Source organism: Cheilinus undulatus, linkage group 13, assembly GCF_018320785.1.
Source record: "Cheilinus undulatus linkage group 13, ASM1832078v1, whole genome shotgun sequence".
In the NCBI taxonomy this organism is placed as follows: Eukaryota; Metazoa; Chordata; class Actinopteri; order Labriformes; family Labridae; genus Cheilinus; species Cheilinus undulatus.
Window position 1 is genome coordinate 46,578,766 of NC_054877.1, and position 18,180 is coordinate 46,596,945.

The following is an 18,180-nucleotide window of genomic DNA, read 5'->3' on the forward strand; positions in this document are numbered from 1 at the left end:
ACACTGACACCATTATTCTAAAGTTTCCAGCACTGAACCTGACTGCATGACAACACCATGTGACATATTTAGCTTTATTTTCATGCTTTCTTATCCTTGTCAGACTTTTTATACAAGTGCATATAACAGCATTTTTTCTGCACTGAGGTCAAATATTCAAACACAGACACTAAACATTTCTCAGTTTATTGAAAAAGCTCCATGAAAATGAGAAAAATGTTCCACACTCTGCATGATGCAAGAAAAACAAGCACAGGAATAACAAATGCAATTCTGATATTATTTCTATCACACAGCTACTAATTTCCACATGACATCATTTACAATCTAGTGAGTGGAAAAACTGCATTAGAAGCAATAATGTTCACTCTGAGTATATCTGCTTTTTATTTGATATCTAAATGTGCAGGATACATGAACACATGTTGAATGAGTTTTTAGCCAACTACTGCATATTTTTGATTTTCTGAGAAAAGCTTGAAATTGCTGAGATTTCAGTGAGAGAGAATCTGATTTGAAGACAGTCAGTCAGCTGTTGTGCGGCGGATGCACGGTGTGTTGTTGGTGAGGATCCTCAGCAGACAGAGTCCACAGCAGTACACCAGACTCTTCACTATCAGCACAGAGTACAGCAGAGTCAGCAGCCTCACCCTGCACTCAACCTGAAAATACACTGAAAAACACAGAAACACAAAGTTTTCATCAGTTCAGACTATTTTGGTCTACTAAAAGATGAAAATGTCATTAAAACTGCACGAGTAAAACTTCAGATTTCAAAGATTGACATCAGATCTAAAAGTAGAGTCATTAGATCCTGAGACTTTGTCAGAGACATTTGGCCTGAGGATAAATTCTGGGTTAGTCTCCACCACTTCAATTCAAACCATGCTAACACTAAAATTAAAACACTAGACACTGATGTAAGAGTCTGAGGACAGTTGAATTCAGTCACTGTTGTTAGAAATTCACTAAATATCACCATGGAAACGGTCCAGCTTCCTGGACTTTGTTTCAATTCAGGATCATCACGTGGAAAAATAAAAACAGTTTTTGAATTCTTATTGTTCAAAGACCCCATTTTCCTATTTCATGATAAAGGGAAGTACAGAGACATTCTCACGGGACATCCTACAATTAGAAAAATCAGTTAATATCATGCTGCGCACCTCCTTCTTCAGGGTCCAGTAGAGCTGGTTCACATGTAGGGGTCGGGGTCGGGGTTGGGGTCAGGGTCGGGGTCGGGGTCTGAGTCTGGGGAGACGGGGCGTCTGAGCTGGAAGCTGGACCTGTTTGTCAGGAGACAGAAACAATGATTTAGAACAAACAGCTCCTTAAACTTGACACCAGTCTAAAAACAGAATCAGAGTGTTCTGTGAACAATAAATGAAGTTTCTCATGTTAGAGCTCCAACAGTCTTCGATTTCTGTTGGACTTAGCGATCAGGTTCATTTAAGATGAGGCAGGAAACTGCTTGTGACCCCAGGCCAATAATGGGGCTTTTCCATTACATGTTGGGCTCTGCTCGTCTTGGAGCGAAAGCCCAGCACAGCAGGGGATTTGGTTTTCCACCACAGCCAGAATACCCGTTTAGGGGCACGTCTAGAGCTGATGACAGAGTGTTTTGAGCTCTCCTCGATCTCTCTACACTGTCTGATCTGATTGACTTACATCATTTTGAAGCAAAAATCAAACTGTAGACCGACAGTGCTGCACACTGCATTTTTAACATTCTCTCCCTCTCTCCTGTCCGCGATCAGTAAACAAACAATAGTTCACGCTGATCAACTAAAGGAGAGGTTTTTCCTGCGTTTAAGTCAAAGAACAGTCTTCTGATTATTGATTTTTGAGTCTCTAAAAAAGCAGAAAATGAACACAATCACATTTTTGGATTGGGCATGTGAGAACAGCAGGTTTTACTAGCGCCAGAATAAATTAGAGACAGACTCCATCATCTCCAGCATTTTATCTTCTAAAAGTCTAGAATTTATTTTTTATAAAAAGGTGAAAAAGTCAAACTGTTGTTATTAGTAGGTGCAGAAAAAGGTGTATTCCTGGATCTGCCTGGTCCTTCCTGATCTCATTCATCAGTGTGAGAAGCTGCGCGCAACAAAAGTATGCACAAAAATCTCAAGTTTTGGTCTTGTGTCATAAATATTAAAGTCATATGCTGAATGCTGACATCACTGTAAGAGTTATGGACAGCTGGAGAAGAGGCAGGGATAAAACGTATCTCAGCGTGGGGTGAAAATTTATCATGGAGGGGTTATCAGTAACAGAGGGGTAAATCCCCCCAGCAAATCAGACCCCATGAAGCGCTTCGACATCAGCACGGCGCACTTGGAGGTGGAGCTGGCCTGCTTTGGCCCTGCGTGGCAAAACTGGGGATAGAAATGCAAATCCTTACGGCTTGGTTTGGCACGGCCAAAAGCCGTAGTGGAAAAGCCCCATAAGAGGCTCCAAACTGTACACCACAGGAAGAGTGTGCATATTTAGAAATGACAGTAGGAACCCCCCCTTAGGGGGCCCTCTGAAAGCATTCAGTCTTGTTGTGCTGCTGTCATTAATTCTTTAAAATCACAGGTTTATCAGTGAAAGCTGTCAAAGAAAAACAATGAATTTTCTGTCTGGGAGGGAAAGGATGAAGGAAAAGGAAATCAAGGTGGTGGTGAGTGGATGTCTACTATAGTACTGGGCTGAATGCAACTATTCTAGCCTCAGGGATGGGGACAGACACTTCAATAACGTGCCTTTTTCTACCATTACACCTCGGTGCTTGTTCTCTGATGTTCCTCATGAATGAACTAAGCTGGTAGAGAAGCTTGGTGTGTCCAGCTCAGTCAAGTGTTCACTGCTGAGAGTGAGAGTCAGAGACAGCAGCAGTCAGCTTGTTTGTTTAGCTAACATGCTGACAAGTCTCCAAGGTTTTTCATAGGTGTCAGATTTTTGAAGGACTCACTTTTCCTTGAGAAGTTGAATCATATTTGTCAAACCTGCACAGGGCCCATGACTGCCTCTGCCAGTCTGAAACATCCCAACGTTCCACCAACATACGCCCCCCTGGCTCTAGCAGGTACATAGAAAATAAACTGGAGCTCAGACTGAACCTGGTGTACAGCACAGGTCATGTAAATATTGGAGGAAGGGTGATTAGATATGGGGATGAGGACTGGGACTAAAGGTCTTACTCTCAGTCGTCTGCAAAGCTGGCAGGTCTGTGGTCTCTCTCTCTGGAGGTCTGGAGGTTGTAGGTGCTGGAAGTCAAATATAAATGTTAGTACTGGTCTCCATCAGCTCCACATGAAGCTGGATCAGTCCTTTATTTCTTTAGAGTGGGAATTTCCTTGTCTTGGATGGTGTCTACAGTCACCAGGCTGTCCTTACCTGGTCCTATCTCAGCCTCCACTGTCCCCCCCTCATGCTTCACTGAGAAGACATATTTAAACACGCTCTCCTTTCTCTGAGGGATCCTCAGGGTGGAGGCTTTACATCCGGACTCATTCAGGTTCAGTAGTTTTCCCACAGCAGAGGGCAGCTCCTCCAGACCACCGTTCTTTGTTCGTCTTTTCCAGGGGATCTGGACCAGAGGAGGAGACATGGCTGAGGCCACACACAGGAGAGAGTTCTCCTCCTGCTGCTGGACTCTGGTGACTGCTGGGTACACTCTCACCTTGGGCCTCACCACCTCATCTGAAGAATACACATAAACACACAGAATTCTCCTCTGATTTTACTGTCATCACACTTTTTATTCAGTCATTCAACATAATTCTTCTGCTGAGTCTCTAAATGATTAAAGACACTCTGTGTTTATCAGCAGTACACTAGAAATCATCCTTCATCTCTGATCAGTCCCTACCATAAATATCTGTCTCTGTGATCATCTCTATCTTCTAGCTGATATCTGACATTGGTTTGGAGCTGGGCCATATACAACAGTTCAATAATCAGTGTGTAGAGACACACACACAACACTCAGCATGCTTTTCTCTACACAACAGCTACACTTGGTTTAACAAAGTGGAGGAATTCAAATCTACTGACAGACTCTATGGTTTAAGGAAAAACATAAACATAAATAACAAGAATGAAAGCCAGAGGAATTACAAGTTCTAGAGAAACAACTAGAAGGGATTTGTGGATTTTGAGTGTTTCAGGTTAGAGAGTTTAGTTATGAATAGATGGTTGGTGGGGTTTTGTTTTATACGTTTGACCTTTGACCTCTGTTTCAGACATTTACATGAAATTTCGCTTGTTGCTGTTAACATTTTTTCTGCAGGTTGTTTTCCACTGTTGGTCAAAATTATTTGATTTTATCTGATCTCCTGTTGTCATGTTTTGTCTTTTTCTACTTCTTTGGAATAAAACACTGTAATCAAAATCATGAAAAGCAAATGTAGACATCTTTTCTTGAACATATCTTAAAGTTTTATTTATTTATGTTTTTAACTGATAATCAATTAGAGAATCTTTACAGATTTAGTTCAATTATAAATGGATCAGGGTTGGTTTTTATTCTTCACCTCTGTTTAATGTTAATCAATATTAGCTCACTATTAACATTTTTATGACAACTTTTCCACTCTTAGTTCTGTTATTTATTTCTCTCTGTCTGAGAACAAGAACTAAAAAACAAATAAATAGATAAATAAATAATAAACAGACATGACTTTTATCTTTTAGACACAGAATCATCATGTCGATCATTTGGACTAAAATGTTTTTGGGTCAGTAAAGTAAAGGAATGACAAAATACAAATTGCTTCTACAATTTTAATTTAAGTTCTCAAGTGAATATTAAAAGTAAGAAATTTTCACAGATAAGCCATTCAAGTCATTTAATTGAATATCAAAAATAATAAAATATTTTTAAAATACATGTTAGAATCATTTATTCTGCATCTTTAAAAAATAAATAAATAATAAAATAAAATAGAACAAATAAAAATGTTAAACTAAATAAATAACATTAAATCAAAAGTTCCCAAAGCCTTTTTCTGGACCTTTGGACATAGAATAGATAATGTTTTTGTTTTTTGTTTGTTTTGTTTTGTTTTGTATCAGACCAGTATAGGAATGAAAAAATACAAAGCTGATCATTAACCAATGATCCGCTTTTTCATCGAATATAAAAAAAATATATATTTTTATGCATGTTGGAATAATTTACCATGAATCTTTTTTGTAAAAATAAAAAAATAAAAGGTTAAAAATATAAAATTAAACTGAAATTACTTTAGAAATAGCCAAGGCTGATTTTGTTTCTGTTTTTGTACTTTTTTTAAATTTATTTTTTTAACCTTTTTTCAGTCATAGAATAGATCATGTTAGGGGACAGAGTGTTTCTTTTTATCAGAAAGATAAAGGAATGGAAAAATGGATGATCAGTCGTCCAAGTCATTTCATCAAATATCAAAAACAAAAACATGAATTTTTTTATACATGTTGGAATCATTTCTTCTGTATCTTTTTAAAAATATAATAATTAAACAAAATAAATGTTTAAAACAATTTGAATTAAATTAAAAGTAGCGACAGCGTTTTTGGTTTTGTTTCTTTTTTTAGTTATTTGTTTTGCGTTCGGTTTTTGGACCGTTGTTCCAGACAAAGAAAAGATAATACCAGGGAGAATTTTATTTTAATTTTTTTTCAATCAGAACAGTAACGAAATGATAAGATACATTTTTGATTCTGAATTTTGCCATTTCAAATTCTAAAGAAATTTTTAAAAGTAACACGTTTTCTTGGTTGATCAGCCATTTTAATTTACTTTCATATTAAAAACAACAGCATCTATTTTTATACATGTTGGAATCATTTATGCTGCATCTGTTTATTGATTTTATTTTAATTTTTTAGCAGAAAACATAAAAGCTGACATGAAAACATGGATTCACATGAGGTCAGATTTATGGTTTATATATTAAAGTTTTCTTTAGATCAAAAAGTTGAATTCTTTTAGATTGAATCAGTTGAATGTAGAGTCTATTTAGTCAGATCTATGCTTTTCTGTTTTGTAGTTCAATCTCTCTCCACTAAATCAAAAGTTTGCTGAGTGACTGAGAGGAGTCAGAAGTGTTGGAACGGCTGAACCATGGTGTAAAAATGGACATTTTTATTCCTTCTCTTCCTGTAATATATGTCTTTGTGAGAAAACAGCAAGTTTGTGAAGGCTGAGAGAAAAGGTGGTGAACATGTGAATCTCACAGTCATTACTGAATGATCTTAGAGCTGTTTTAGAAGAGAACTGATGTGATCTACATCCCTATTTTTGAGGATTGTGATGGTGAAGACTGAGCAAACAAAGTCAGATTGAATCATCTCTATCAGCCTCAGCTGTAGCTGTTCTCCAAATGTCTGTGAATCAATAGTTCCTCTAAATGTTCAGCAGTTCCTCTGAGCTAGATGATCGCTTCAGTTTAATGAGACGTGTGGCATTTTCTCATCAAATGGTGTGAGAGTCAAATGTTTCCATGCTGAGTGAGGAGGATTGCTCTTTGACATCAAATCTCTTTTCTTATTTATTTGGATCCATTCAGACCTTTGAACATGTTCATGATCAGAGTTCATCATTGATCAGGATCAAATGACTATTTATTGTCTGCCATAACTGTAGATTTGTAATCTGCATCATTCTATGGAGATGTGCAGTGTGATTCAAGCTCTCTGAGGAATGATGAAGATTTTTAAACTAACAACAGCTGCATGGCAACAACAAATGTTTACTGATGATGACAAGAGAAAATAGAAAGGCTGAAAAAGCAGAAATCATGATCAAATCTGAAGAAACAGTTTATTCTTACCTGTTACAATCAGTTTAGTCCCAGAGCCAAAGATGAGATAGTCTCTCACAGTGATCCAGACTGGTACAAAAACCTCTGCACAGCTGAATATATCCAGATCATGAAGCAGGATCAAATTTCAGCTCTGGGATGTGTTTTTATTAGAGATGCACGATAATTATTGGTACTGATAAATTATCGGCTGATATTGCATATATTTGACATATTTCTATTATGCTGATAATAAAAATTAACCGATAAATCCACCGATAAGAAATGCGTTGTTTTCTTTCTCACGAGACTACACATTCTGAAACAGCAGGTGGCGCCGTGGTACGAGAGCCACTGATAAGCACCAGAGAAGAAGAAGGAAGCAGCCTCAGTGCTAAGAGGCTAACAACACGGCGGTACTGGCGGAGTTATTCAGTATTTACGGGGAGGATAACACGACAGTGTTTGTTTAATTTGCCCCGCAAAGATCCCGAAGAGTGGAAAAAAGTCCTCCAGTTTAACACAACGGATCTTATAAGTCACTTAAAAGTCTTCATCCTAACTACATTAAGACGGAGTGGCGTTAGCTGCAGTGTTAGCAGTGGGCATTAGGACTGAGCCAAAGGCTAATACAGAGCAGAGACTGCTGGATCAGCAGACATTGGAAACTGCAGAAAGTTCACCAGAGCCAAAAGGTAACGCTACTAATGACAGAATCAGTCTGACAGTCTCCTGATCCACCGCTGCTTTCATAGACGTATCCCTGCCTGCTCTGGTTGACGTGGTTTCATTCAGTCTGATCCACGTTAGGAACAGAAGTTTAGCCACAGACCACCGTGGACTTAACATTTTTAACCTTTTTCTGATATGACTTATGTCAGTGCATATTTTTAATCTTTATGTAAAACATCAGCTCTCTATTTCTGATTTAAGCAGCAAAAAAAATAAATAAAAATAAAAATAAAAACAACAACCCCAGACCCCCAAACTTCTCCATTTGTTAATCATGACAGCCTGTTATCTTTGTCTGATTCAACATTAGTCAGCTGAATTCTTGCTTAGTTTTTATTGAAATGTCACATTTGACCTCTTGTCAAGATAATTAAATTCATTTCAGGGGAAAAGAGGAAAAATGTTTGTCAGTTGTTTGTGTGTGTTGTACTTTGTTTGGTACAGACATGTTTTTAAAAAATGACAAAATGATGTAAAGTTAGAATTGTTCTTTGTTTTTTGATGTAAACAGGAGTGATGTCAGTTAGAATTAGTTATAATATCTTTGCTCGCTACATATTAACCCCTTCTTACCTACAGATGTGCAAAAACATACCGAATAAATGTATTATTTTAAATCAACAATTGAAAAGAAATTATCGGTTCTTATCAGTTATCAGCCATTGGGTGTAGGAAATTATCGGTTAAAGGGATACTTCAACATTTTGGCAAATTCGTCCATTGCCATAATTCCTATAGTTAGTAATAGGTTTGTTTCCTTTAGTTGTTGGTGCAAGCTGTTTCTAGATCTAGGGGGACCGTTAAACCAGCTGCACAGCTGCTTTCCCTCATCAAACTCATCAAATACACAATCCAACAACTCCAAAACGCTCTCGTGGACAAGTTGTGACCTGCACATTCACCACGCTATGAAATAATCATGGAGCATTATGAGACGGAGATGTTTTAAAGTTAAATGCAAAGCCGAAACTACACTCCAGACATGGCTGCTGCACTGTGTCACTCCACCCAGTGGTTTACTCAAGAAATAGTTCTGAGTATTGGCTTCATGTGTGGTAATGTTACATAATTATACGTTATTATTTCATAGCGTGGTGAATGTGCAGGTCACAACTTGTCCAAAAGAGCGTTTTGGAGTTGTTGGATTGTGTATTTGATGAGTTTGATGAGGGAAAGCAAAAATTCCGTCTGCTAACATAGCGTTAGCTGTGCAGCTGGTATATCGGTCCCCCCAGATCTAGAAACAGCTTGCACCGACAACTAAAGGAAACGAACCTATTACTAAGACTATAGGAATTATGGCAATGTGCAAATTTACCAAAATGTTGAAGTATCCCTTTAACGTATCGGTTCATAAGATACTTATCGTGCATCAGCAGTTTTTATAAAGCTGACTTCAACATGACTGTCTCTGGTATTATTGACACTAGTAGACTTCCTCTGAGGACCAGAATGTTGGTCAGTCCAATCATTGAGTCCACATGGATTTGAATGTTTGACCAACATTCTAAGGGTGCTTTCATATTGGGCCCAGTTGTTTCGAACCGGATTGTGGCGATTTTTCCCCCTCCCCCTCCCCCACCCCCGGGTTGCTTTCACACTAGCAACATCAAACTGTACCCGGGCGCACTTGCATATTTACTCAGTCTGAAACAGCAGGTGGCGGTATGCACGTAGCTGGTTTACAACCCCGCAAAGGAGGACAAAGAAGAAGAAGCTACCATGGCAACCACCGGGGTCATGACCTGAGCGAAGATTATTTTTGTTTTGACCCGGCAAAAAGTCCATCCTGCAGCCATGGATGATTAAAATCACTTTCAAGATGCCAGCACCTCCTCTCACTGACTCCAACTAGTGTTCAACTGTAAGGTGAGTCACAACAGATCGTTTATTGACTGGATTCTGATGATTTCTGCCCTTTATTGAGGAAAAATGTGAACAAATTGCCACGCTGTGGAAAGAAGTTTAGTTTTTACGATGATGTCCATCAAGCTGATATGACGCTCTGTCCCGTATCGAGCGCGGTTGCATCCACATCTCATCTGAACCGTGCCAGAGTCCACTTGAAACGCACCTGAGACCACCTCCCCAAGTGGGCCCGGTGCCTGGGTGAGGATTAAAAACATCTTTATCTTTTATTTGAATGTTGGCAGTGAAAAATGGAGTGTTTAGTTTTTACTCTCCAGTGTTGTTGGGGATTCCTGATTATGTTTAAATAAAGTTCAGGTTTGGTGACTTAAATGTAAACATGCTGGAACTCACCAGAATTTTTATGTGTCAGAAATCATGAAAAAATTCTAATACCACTGCCATTCTAATCTTACTGTCAATAATCTTTCCTAGTCTTTGTCATTTGTAGGTTCTATATTTGAAAAAAACTTCTGAGACGGATTTTATCTGACCATCCGCTTCTAGTCACAACCCTGAAATTGTGGCTGAGGTGCCCTGGGAAATCCTATCTGATTGGATGTTGGTCATCTTTGGATGTCGGATGTTGCACAGGCATGTGCAACTAGGCTCATGGCCACTCTTAGAACACCAGATTCTCCTGTTGATCCTGAGTCTTGATTTTCTAAGTGGTAGATTCGGTCTCGAGTGATGCCTTGGTCGTTGTTGGTGACTACAGTCATACCACTGGTACTGACAGGGAGGGCTATGAGGCATGTGTTGGTCCACACGGCTCTGGACATCAAGATGAAATCTCATCAAGGCTCAGCTCTGGACTTAGTATCCCAATGATGGCGTCATAAATAAGGGGACTAACCATGTACTCTTAGGTGGATGCTAAAGGCTGCTTCAGGGACTGCAGGATTGTCCCAGTTCTTTAGCAGTGACCATCAGCTCCTGGTCTCAACCCTGAAACTGTGGCTGTGGTGCCCCAGGAAGGCTGACTCTGGCTGAATCAGATTAGATGTCAGATGTTGCACAGGCGTTTGTGGCTGGGCTCGTGGCCAATCTTGGAACACCAGATGAGTCTTGAGATCCTGAGTCTCTCTGGGCAGCTTCAAGTCTGGTATCCTGTCTGCTGCCATTGAATGCATCCTGAGGTTACAGAGGAGGAGGGGGGATCTCGTCTCAGAGGAAACCGTTGATATCATTGAGGTAAGTTTCAGTTTAACATCTGTTAACCCTCTACTCATGCCTCAGTCTCCTGCCAAGGTTGGAGTTGCCATCAAGTCTTGTCCTGCAACTCGATGTCTAACAAGCAGTGGTCAGTAGGTGTCTGCTCCAAAAATCTGCATGCCACAGTTGACTGATCTCCATAGGGCCAGTGCGATAGGGCAACTTCAAGCTGGTGTTCTTCAAAACCAAGTTACAGCATTGTTTGGAGTGAGTCCTAGTACCATCTCCAAACTGAAGGCCAAGTCCCTTATAACGGGGGATGTCAGAGACACGATGCGAAGTGGGCGTCCCAAGAAGAAGACACACCAGGAAGACGGTTTCCTCACGCTGTCAGCTCTTTGGTACCTCAGGCTGTCTTCTACAGCAGTCAAGGTTTGCAGGATGAAATGGCTGACGGCTCCCTGCCCAGACAATCTGGAACAGACTGCACACAGCCAATCTCTGGTCTCATAAGGCTGCCAGGAGGCCCGCCATGATTACCCTTCACCGTCCATGAAGGCCCGTTTGCGCTGGTGTAGGAAGAGACTCGGCGTCACTCAGACATATTACTTTAAAGGAAATACAGATCAATATTGATAAACTTGTTGCAGCTTAAAAACCCTGTTTAAAGAGGAATAAACTGAGCATTAATCCTTGTAGAATGAAAACTTAATCAAGAAATTAAATCACATATTTAAATAAATAATTTAAAACAATAGAAAAGCAATAGAACATTTAAAAAGCAATTCCAGCATAAATTAGGGAATAAAGGTTAAATGAAAAAAGGGTGTAACACAATTTTCTGGTGGAAATTAGTATCAGTTAAAATTCAGAGATGATCATGTAGTCACATGACCTTCATGACACGTTTTAAAGTTTGGGAACAGTTAGTGTTTTATTATCAGTCAGTCAGTGTTTATTATGGATCATTAAATAACAGGTGAAAAAAAAGCTTTCTGAAAAAAGTTTTTAAGGACAAAACTGGAATCATCCAAAAAAGCAGTGACATAAACGTGTCACACTGGCACCTGTCTGCTGCTTACAATGAAGGAGAGAAGAGGAGGAAAGGCAGGATTACGTGCTGCAGCAGTATGAAGGTAGGCCAAAGAAATGCATGTAAATCAATGATTTTACTGTTTAAAACATTTTCAAATAATGATCCATAGCTGGACGTCGCAGACATCACTGCCTCCCTCTGTAAAAACATGCTGGTGTTATAACGTTTCACCCATGACTGCGTTATCCTGACGTTTACTTGCCAGGTGGAAAGGCTTTTAAATAACTTGGAAAATAATAATTAAAAGCAAAACAATGTCGGCTGTAACAGTTACAACAGTAAGCTACTTGCCTCAGACACATTTTACCCCGCTGAACCGCAGTATCCGGACGGCAGATCAGAGGACGATGTCTTTAGAGCTCATCAAAAAAACGCTGATAAGCTTTGTGCAGATTGTGCAAATAAATATTTTTTGCACACTGTTGGTTCAGAAAACCAGGACAAAGTTTTGTATAAATTGTCATGAGAACTAAACCTTAATCTCACTTTCACTCGCAGCGTGAGTCTCCGCTGCATCAGAGAGCGGGGGGCAAAGAACGAGAAGTAGTAGAGCCGATCCTACGATAAAACAGATTAAGCAGATCGCCAATACATTACATTTCTTCACGATCTGAGATCATCTTAAGTTCAAGTATCTCGGGTCTTGTTCACGAGTGAGTGAAGAATGGAGCGGGAGATTGACAGGCGGATCGGCGCGGCGTCGGCAGTGACGCGGTCTCTGCATCAGTTTGTCCTGGTAAAGACAGAGCTGGATGAAGTGGCCAGGGAGAGGGAAGTCTGGGCGTCCCTGTTTAAGCTGCTGCCCCCGCGACCTGACCCCGGATAAGTGGAGGAAGATGGATGGATGGATTGGAATCGGTGCATCTCTGGTTTAAGTAGCTCCAAGAGCACAACATTGTTGAAAGAGAAAAACATTTTTATAGATTTAGCCTCTTAAAGCAGGGGTTCTTAACATTTTTGACCTCAGGGCCCAACCTTTCCAGTACAGAGGGACCTGGGGCCCATTTAAATTTTAACATTGAATTGGTAATCATACTCTTGGTTCGATTTGTATCCAATAACTACATCTAATGTACCTCGATCAGATGGAAGAGAAAGAGGAAAAGAGACACGAGTGCTGCTGTGCTCCTGTTAATGTATGAGTATTTAAGACAATAACAGAGAACCGTGCCTGTCTCTACAGCAGTGGTACTCAATCTTATTTTACCAAAGAGCCACATTGTTGAAAAAAAACTTTAGCGAGAGACACAATACAAACCAGGAATTTAAGGTCGATAATAGATCAGATAATCTGTAGTTAAAATGAAATAAAACAGTGTATTGGTGGATAATTATGAGGTTAAATGGGATACAAATGTCTGTATAATGTCAGATGAAACAATATGTCACTGATTTTTATTTTTTCTTTTAATTTATCACAGACATCAGGCTAAAACCTTGTATCTCAATTTTTCATGATTTTAATTTGGTTTTATAAATCAGTGCTATTGGTCAGTCTTAACTGCCAGTGGTTTTAACTCATTTTAAATCAATAAAATATGTCAAAAGATAATTTTTTTCATTCCATGAAAAGTGGTCATTTTGGAGATACCAGTCTTTGGCCCAACACCAGCGTTATGAAAGTTCCACCTGGCCTGAAGACTTTTGTAAATATTAGAATGAGCTGAGTTTGAGCTCTGAGATGCGTTTCAAAGAAAATGATGAATGATGGTTGGCTATTTGGGTATTTATATCTCACATTGGGGCATTTACTGGAGTTCTGTGGCTTTATTAACATAAAAGAGATGTTTTCTCAGTTTTTCCACTCATTATTAATCCTGCAGCTCTCCAGACACATCGTTTCACCCTGCCTCATTTTGGAGCTTTGGTTTTATATTTCTGCTCTTTTGACAATATTTATGATCATTAGTGAATTAAAGATCAAATAAAACACCCACGTTTGGACAACTTTTACTAGACATGACGTTATCTCCACGTGTGATCCGTGTGTGTTATGCTCGTTGATGACGCGCATTGGCACAATTGTCATAAGATCTGTGTGTGAGAGCGCATCGGCAGGAAGTGGCTGGTGAAAAAGTTAAAACGAGGAAATGGGAAGCTTCAGATTAAACACCTCGATGAATGAACAAACTGAAGAGACGCACCACCGGCGGACTTCCTCTTCTCTCTTCTCTTACTCACACTCCTCCGTCGAGCGCATCCGACCGTAATAAAATACGGATTTAAAATAATAAACGCTTAAATATGGAAGTTAAAGCCTGTCTTCTGTGTGTGGGTGAGTGATTTATTGATGTGACCTATCGTGAATCTTTACTGATGACGGTGTTTAGCTTCATAAAGGGTTTTACTTAAGGTTTTGTTTTTTTCAAGCAAGCTTTAAAAAAGCCGCAACTGGTTACTAAAGAGCCACATGTGGCTCGAGAGCTGCGAGTTGAGTATTACTGCTCTACAGCCTTATGCCTCATATCAGTGAATGTGTGAAATTATACCTCATTATAAACAACTCATGCATTACATCAACAGTCTTATTCATAACTTCTGCTCTGGACTCGCGGCTGTCTTCTTCTGCTTGTTTGAGCTTGTTAGTCAACTGACTAACACATTACTGCCACCAAGTGGCGGGGAGGTGTATTACAACTGAGCGTCTCGCGGCCAATACTTAGTCCTCGCGGCCCTCACGGCCCACAGGTGAAAAAAAGGATTTTGGTCGCGGCCCCATGGTTAAGAATCACTGTCTTAAAGTGCACTAGTTAGATGTAGATAACTTTGAAATGAACATTTGTTTTCTCCCGGGGGAGCATGCCCCCAGACCCCCCTAGAAAGGTGACAGTGTCCATGATCATACTGGTACCACCTCTGCCTCAATGTGAGCCAGGAAAAACCCTGAGAATATTTCACTGAATATCATCGTTATCAAACATGAAATATCCAAGATCATCTCTGTCATCTCTCCTCCACTGACCAATAAAAACCAAAAAGGGAGTGAACTCTGTTATCAAGTTTAATCAAAGACCTGATCAATGAATAGATGTTTGAAAAAGCATGCACCTTTGTATGAATGACTTAAAGAATTGTTCAACCTCTGCAGCTGTATTAGTGTTAGACTCTTTGTGTTCATGACATGTCAATGATTTATTTAATTTTTGTACTTTAACCTTTATTTAAGCAGGAGACTAAAGAGATTCAAATGTCTTCATGAAGAGAGTCCTGGCAGACAGACAGTAGCACATCTACCAAAGTTACAGGGAGGAGTAGTACTACACAGCAGACATAGTCCAGGAGACATAGACAACATGCATTTAAAGACACAAGAGAACAGATTTCAGCAGCTAATATTGAGCAGAATCCAGCACATATAGAGGTGTGGAGCAACAATAAAGCTGCTGTCATCAATAAAGTTTGATCTCTGATTTGACTTTCCAGTGGTCCTGTCAGCAGTGATGAAATAAATCCCTCAGTGTCTGTGACTCTGGCTGAGATGGAGGTGAAACATGTGAACCTGGATGTGGTTTACTGCTCTCTTCATGTTACAAACTCTGACTGACATCTGTTCATCTGAGGGTTTTTGTTCAGGCTCCTCGCTTCATTTCTCACTGTGGGGACCAGAATACCAACAGGAGCAGAAATATGAGGCTGAATGAGAGAGTTTAACTCTCTGGATCTGCAACTCCCAGCCGTTCCCTTTATTCACAGATGAGAAATCATCTTTCTGAGGATGATTGTAGCGTTTATCTAAAGCTCCAGAATTTCTGTTAATATCAAGAATCAGTCTGAATGTTTCTGACTCTTTCTTCTGGTACCAGTATACATAGCTACCACACTGGTCAGTTCCTCCACATCTGAATGAAACTTTTTCACCGACTCTCCTGGTCAGTGTTAAATCATCCTGAATCAGCTCTGTCGCCGTGGAAACCAGCGCTGCAGACAAAGACACACACAGGTGAAGGTGAGTGTGACAGTGTTTGGTAAAGGTGGAGTTTTCTGTCTCCTGATTGGCTGGAAACTCTCACCTGAACACAGACAGCACAGGGCAGCAGCTGGGAGGAGAAGCATTCTGTGCCGTGGTGTATCCTCTGGAGAACCTGAGGAGAAGTGACGCTCTGACGCTGCTGAGGGCAAACCAGGACGAGCTGAGACATCAGAGGAGGAACACCTGATTCTGACACGGCCTCACATCTCCCATCAGCCCTTGCGGTGGAGAGATAAGGCTGTGCAGCGACAGCAGGCCGGATCTTATTGCACAGAATAAAAAGCGTCTGACAGTAGATGACCTTTAACCTCCAGGACCCAGGTGTTCGAAAGTAACCTGAGCACATTACATTTATTGCATTACATAAAATCCTGACAGCTGGACTTTCAAAACAAAATACAATCAGAAATCTGATTAGAGTAGGAAATCCAGTTTGATGTAAAATCTCAGGATGATTGTAGTGAAGAAAATGTTGTAAGTGTTCATCAGTGAGTTCTAAAGGCAGTAATAGAATAAGTCTGTCTGATGTTAAGGACTGTTTCTCTCTCATGGACATTTGTCCCTTTGTTTTGTCTCACCATAAATAAAAATGCTACAAAAACTAAACTATATATCATAGATTTAGTTGTCTGTCTTTCTGCTGTTGGCTCAGTGTCACATGATCATATCCAGCTCTTCCTATCGGCTGTTTTTTGTATTTTAAAGCAGTGTTTTAGAAGGAGCACCTCAGTGTGCTGCTGGAGCAGACTTTGAAGTTGAAGGAGAAAGAGCTCCACCTTGTGGTCAGTTTGGAGAACTGCAGAGATCCCCTGATGATGCTGCTATTTGTCATCATGATGAGCATCATGGTGATGTTGTTATGTGTTGTTTTGCTGGTGATACAACAGCGCCATCTTGTGGAGAATCAGGAAATCAGCTTTCACCAACATGCATCCTGTTCAGTTTCACATTCAAACAAACTTTCAAAATAAGAAGAGGAAGTACAAATGACATCTACAGCTGAGCATCAGATCTACGTCTGTTACTCCTCTTGCTGCTGATGTTGTTTTCATCCTCATTTTTTCTAAAAGCCTCATAGATAGCTCATTGGGCAAGTCAAAACCTTGATCTTACCACTTGTTTTTGACTCAAGTTTTTAGCCGTTTTCACCCTCAGTATAAAGTTGTAGCAGAAAAGAAAAGAGCACAGCAGTCAGTAGTTTTTGTTGAATCCAGCCTTTATTAATGATATAGTTCTTGATGGTTCTACATCACATCAGCAGCCTTAATAGCCTCATAACAAATGGGCTGGAGCCACAGAACGACCCATTCTGGAACAGAAAATATTGACTGATGTCAACGTGGGGCTCGAAATGAAAATATATCTCAACAAAAGTCATGAATTTATAGAAAAAAACCTGTACATTGCTATATTTTGTTTTCCATGAGAGATGCAGCACTAAACAGCTTCTCACATTTCAGATAGAAACCTAAAATTTGAGTGCACTCAGACCAGACTATAACCCTCTGACTTTAAAGCAGAGCAGGCCTCTGTCCCACCAATCCACGACTCTGACTTATTTTGTAAGAACGGGAAAAACAAAGGACAATTTCCTTTTATTTTGAAGGGCCCACTTTATTAGTTTTGTTGTTCATGCAAATGTCAAATGCATTCACTTGTTTACAAGTTTTAGTAAAGTCCACACAAATGTAGAGCTGATCTTGTGTGTGGTTAGGATTGTTCTCCTCTCAGTGCATGCTCCTTAGAACCTAGAGTGACGTGTCATTATCCAGGAGTGGCTTCCATTTAGTAACAAACAGCAGTGATGCAGTGAGTTTCTGCAGCCACCAGAGGGCAGCAGCTTCATAAATATATTTACATTCCCTCAATAGAAGCTTCTATAGGCCCTAAAAAACACATGAGGAGAATCAGCATGAATCATGATGTGAAAGCTCCATCACTACTGCATTATTGATCACATTGATTGATGCTTTCTGCTCCATTTCAGCACACTTTGGTGATCAGGATCAGAACAATTTCATGAGTTCATATGTAGCTGATCAAAATGCCTCTTCAGCTGCCGACTCAAACACAGAGACACGCAAATGAAGAGCAGAAAAGTCCAAGAATGTTGTCTCCAGGTGGCTCTCAGTCTTTGTACTGAAGAAAAAACTCTTTTTGGTAACAACAGACAGTCCCATTTAAAATGTGAGAAGAGTTCCTGAGTGAGAGCAGCAGCAGATCTAAATCTATTCTCTGTGGTTATTAGGGTTGGTAAAAACAGTTGAGAGCAGAGCAGCACTTCCTCTCCTGCTGTGTGGGTTTCTGCTCTGCAGCCTCTTCACCGTTAGCTGAGGGTTTTCACTTTAACAACACCAGCACAGTTACAAGAAAAGGTCAACACAGCCAGCATTTTTCCAACAGTCTGACTGATAAAGTCACTGCAGGACAATGGAGTCAAATGTGTAGTTTAAAAGCATCCTGCTGTGCTGTTTGTTCATCTCTATAAACAACAGTATCATCAGCGTAGAGCTTTACTTTCACACTGACACCATTATTCTAAAGTTTCC

The 18,180-nt window shown here is 40.0% G+C and overlaps 1 protein-coding gene across 1 annotated transcript; it reads right to left on the reverse strand.

The window, feature by feature from the left end:
* Positions 1 to 524: 524 nt before the first annotated feature.
* LOC121520263 (immunoglobulin kappa light chain-like) lies at positions 525 to 15,714 on the reverse strand. The gene is made up of 6 exons (XM_041803636.1): positions 15,672 to 15,714; positions 15,265 to 15,579; positions 6,801 to 6,842; positions 3,382 to 3,687; positions 3,186 to 3,251; positions 525 to 673 (listed from the first exon to the last, which is right to left on the reverse strand). Exons 1-6 carry the CDS (start codon positions 15,712 to 15,714, stop codon positions 525 to 527), a joined length of 921 nt encoding a protein of 306 aa, XP_041659570.1.
* Positions 15,715 to 18,180: the final 2,466 nt, after the last annotated feature.

Coding starts and splice junctions, on each gene's coding strand:
- LOC121520263 (XM_041803636.1), bottom strand. CDS start 15,714: ATGCTTCTCCTCCCAGCTGCTGCCCTGTGCTGTCTGTGTTCAG. Junction 6,843..15,264: donor CTGCTCCTGTTGGTATTCTG/GTCCCCACAGTG, acceptor TCACTGTGAGAG/ACTATCTCATCTTTGGCTCT. Junction 3,688..6,800: donor GACTAAACTGATTGTAACAG/GTAAGAATAAAC, acceptor TGTATTCTTCAG/ATGAGGTGGTGAGGCCCAAG.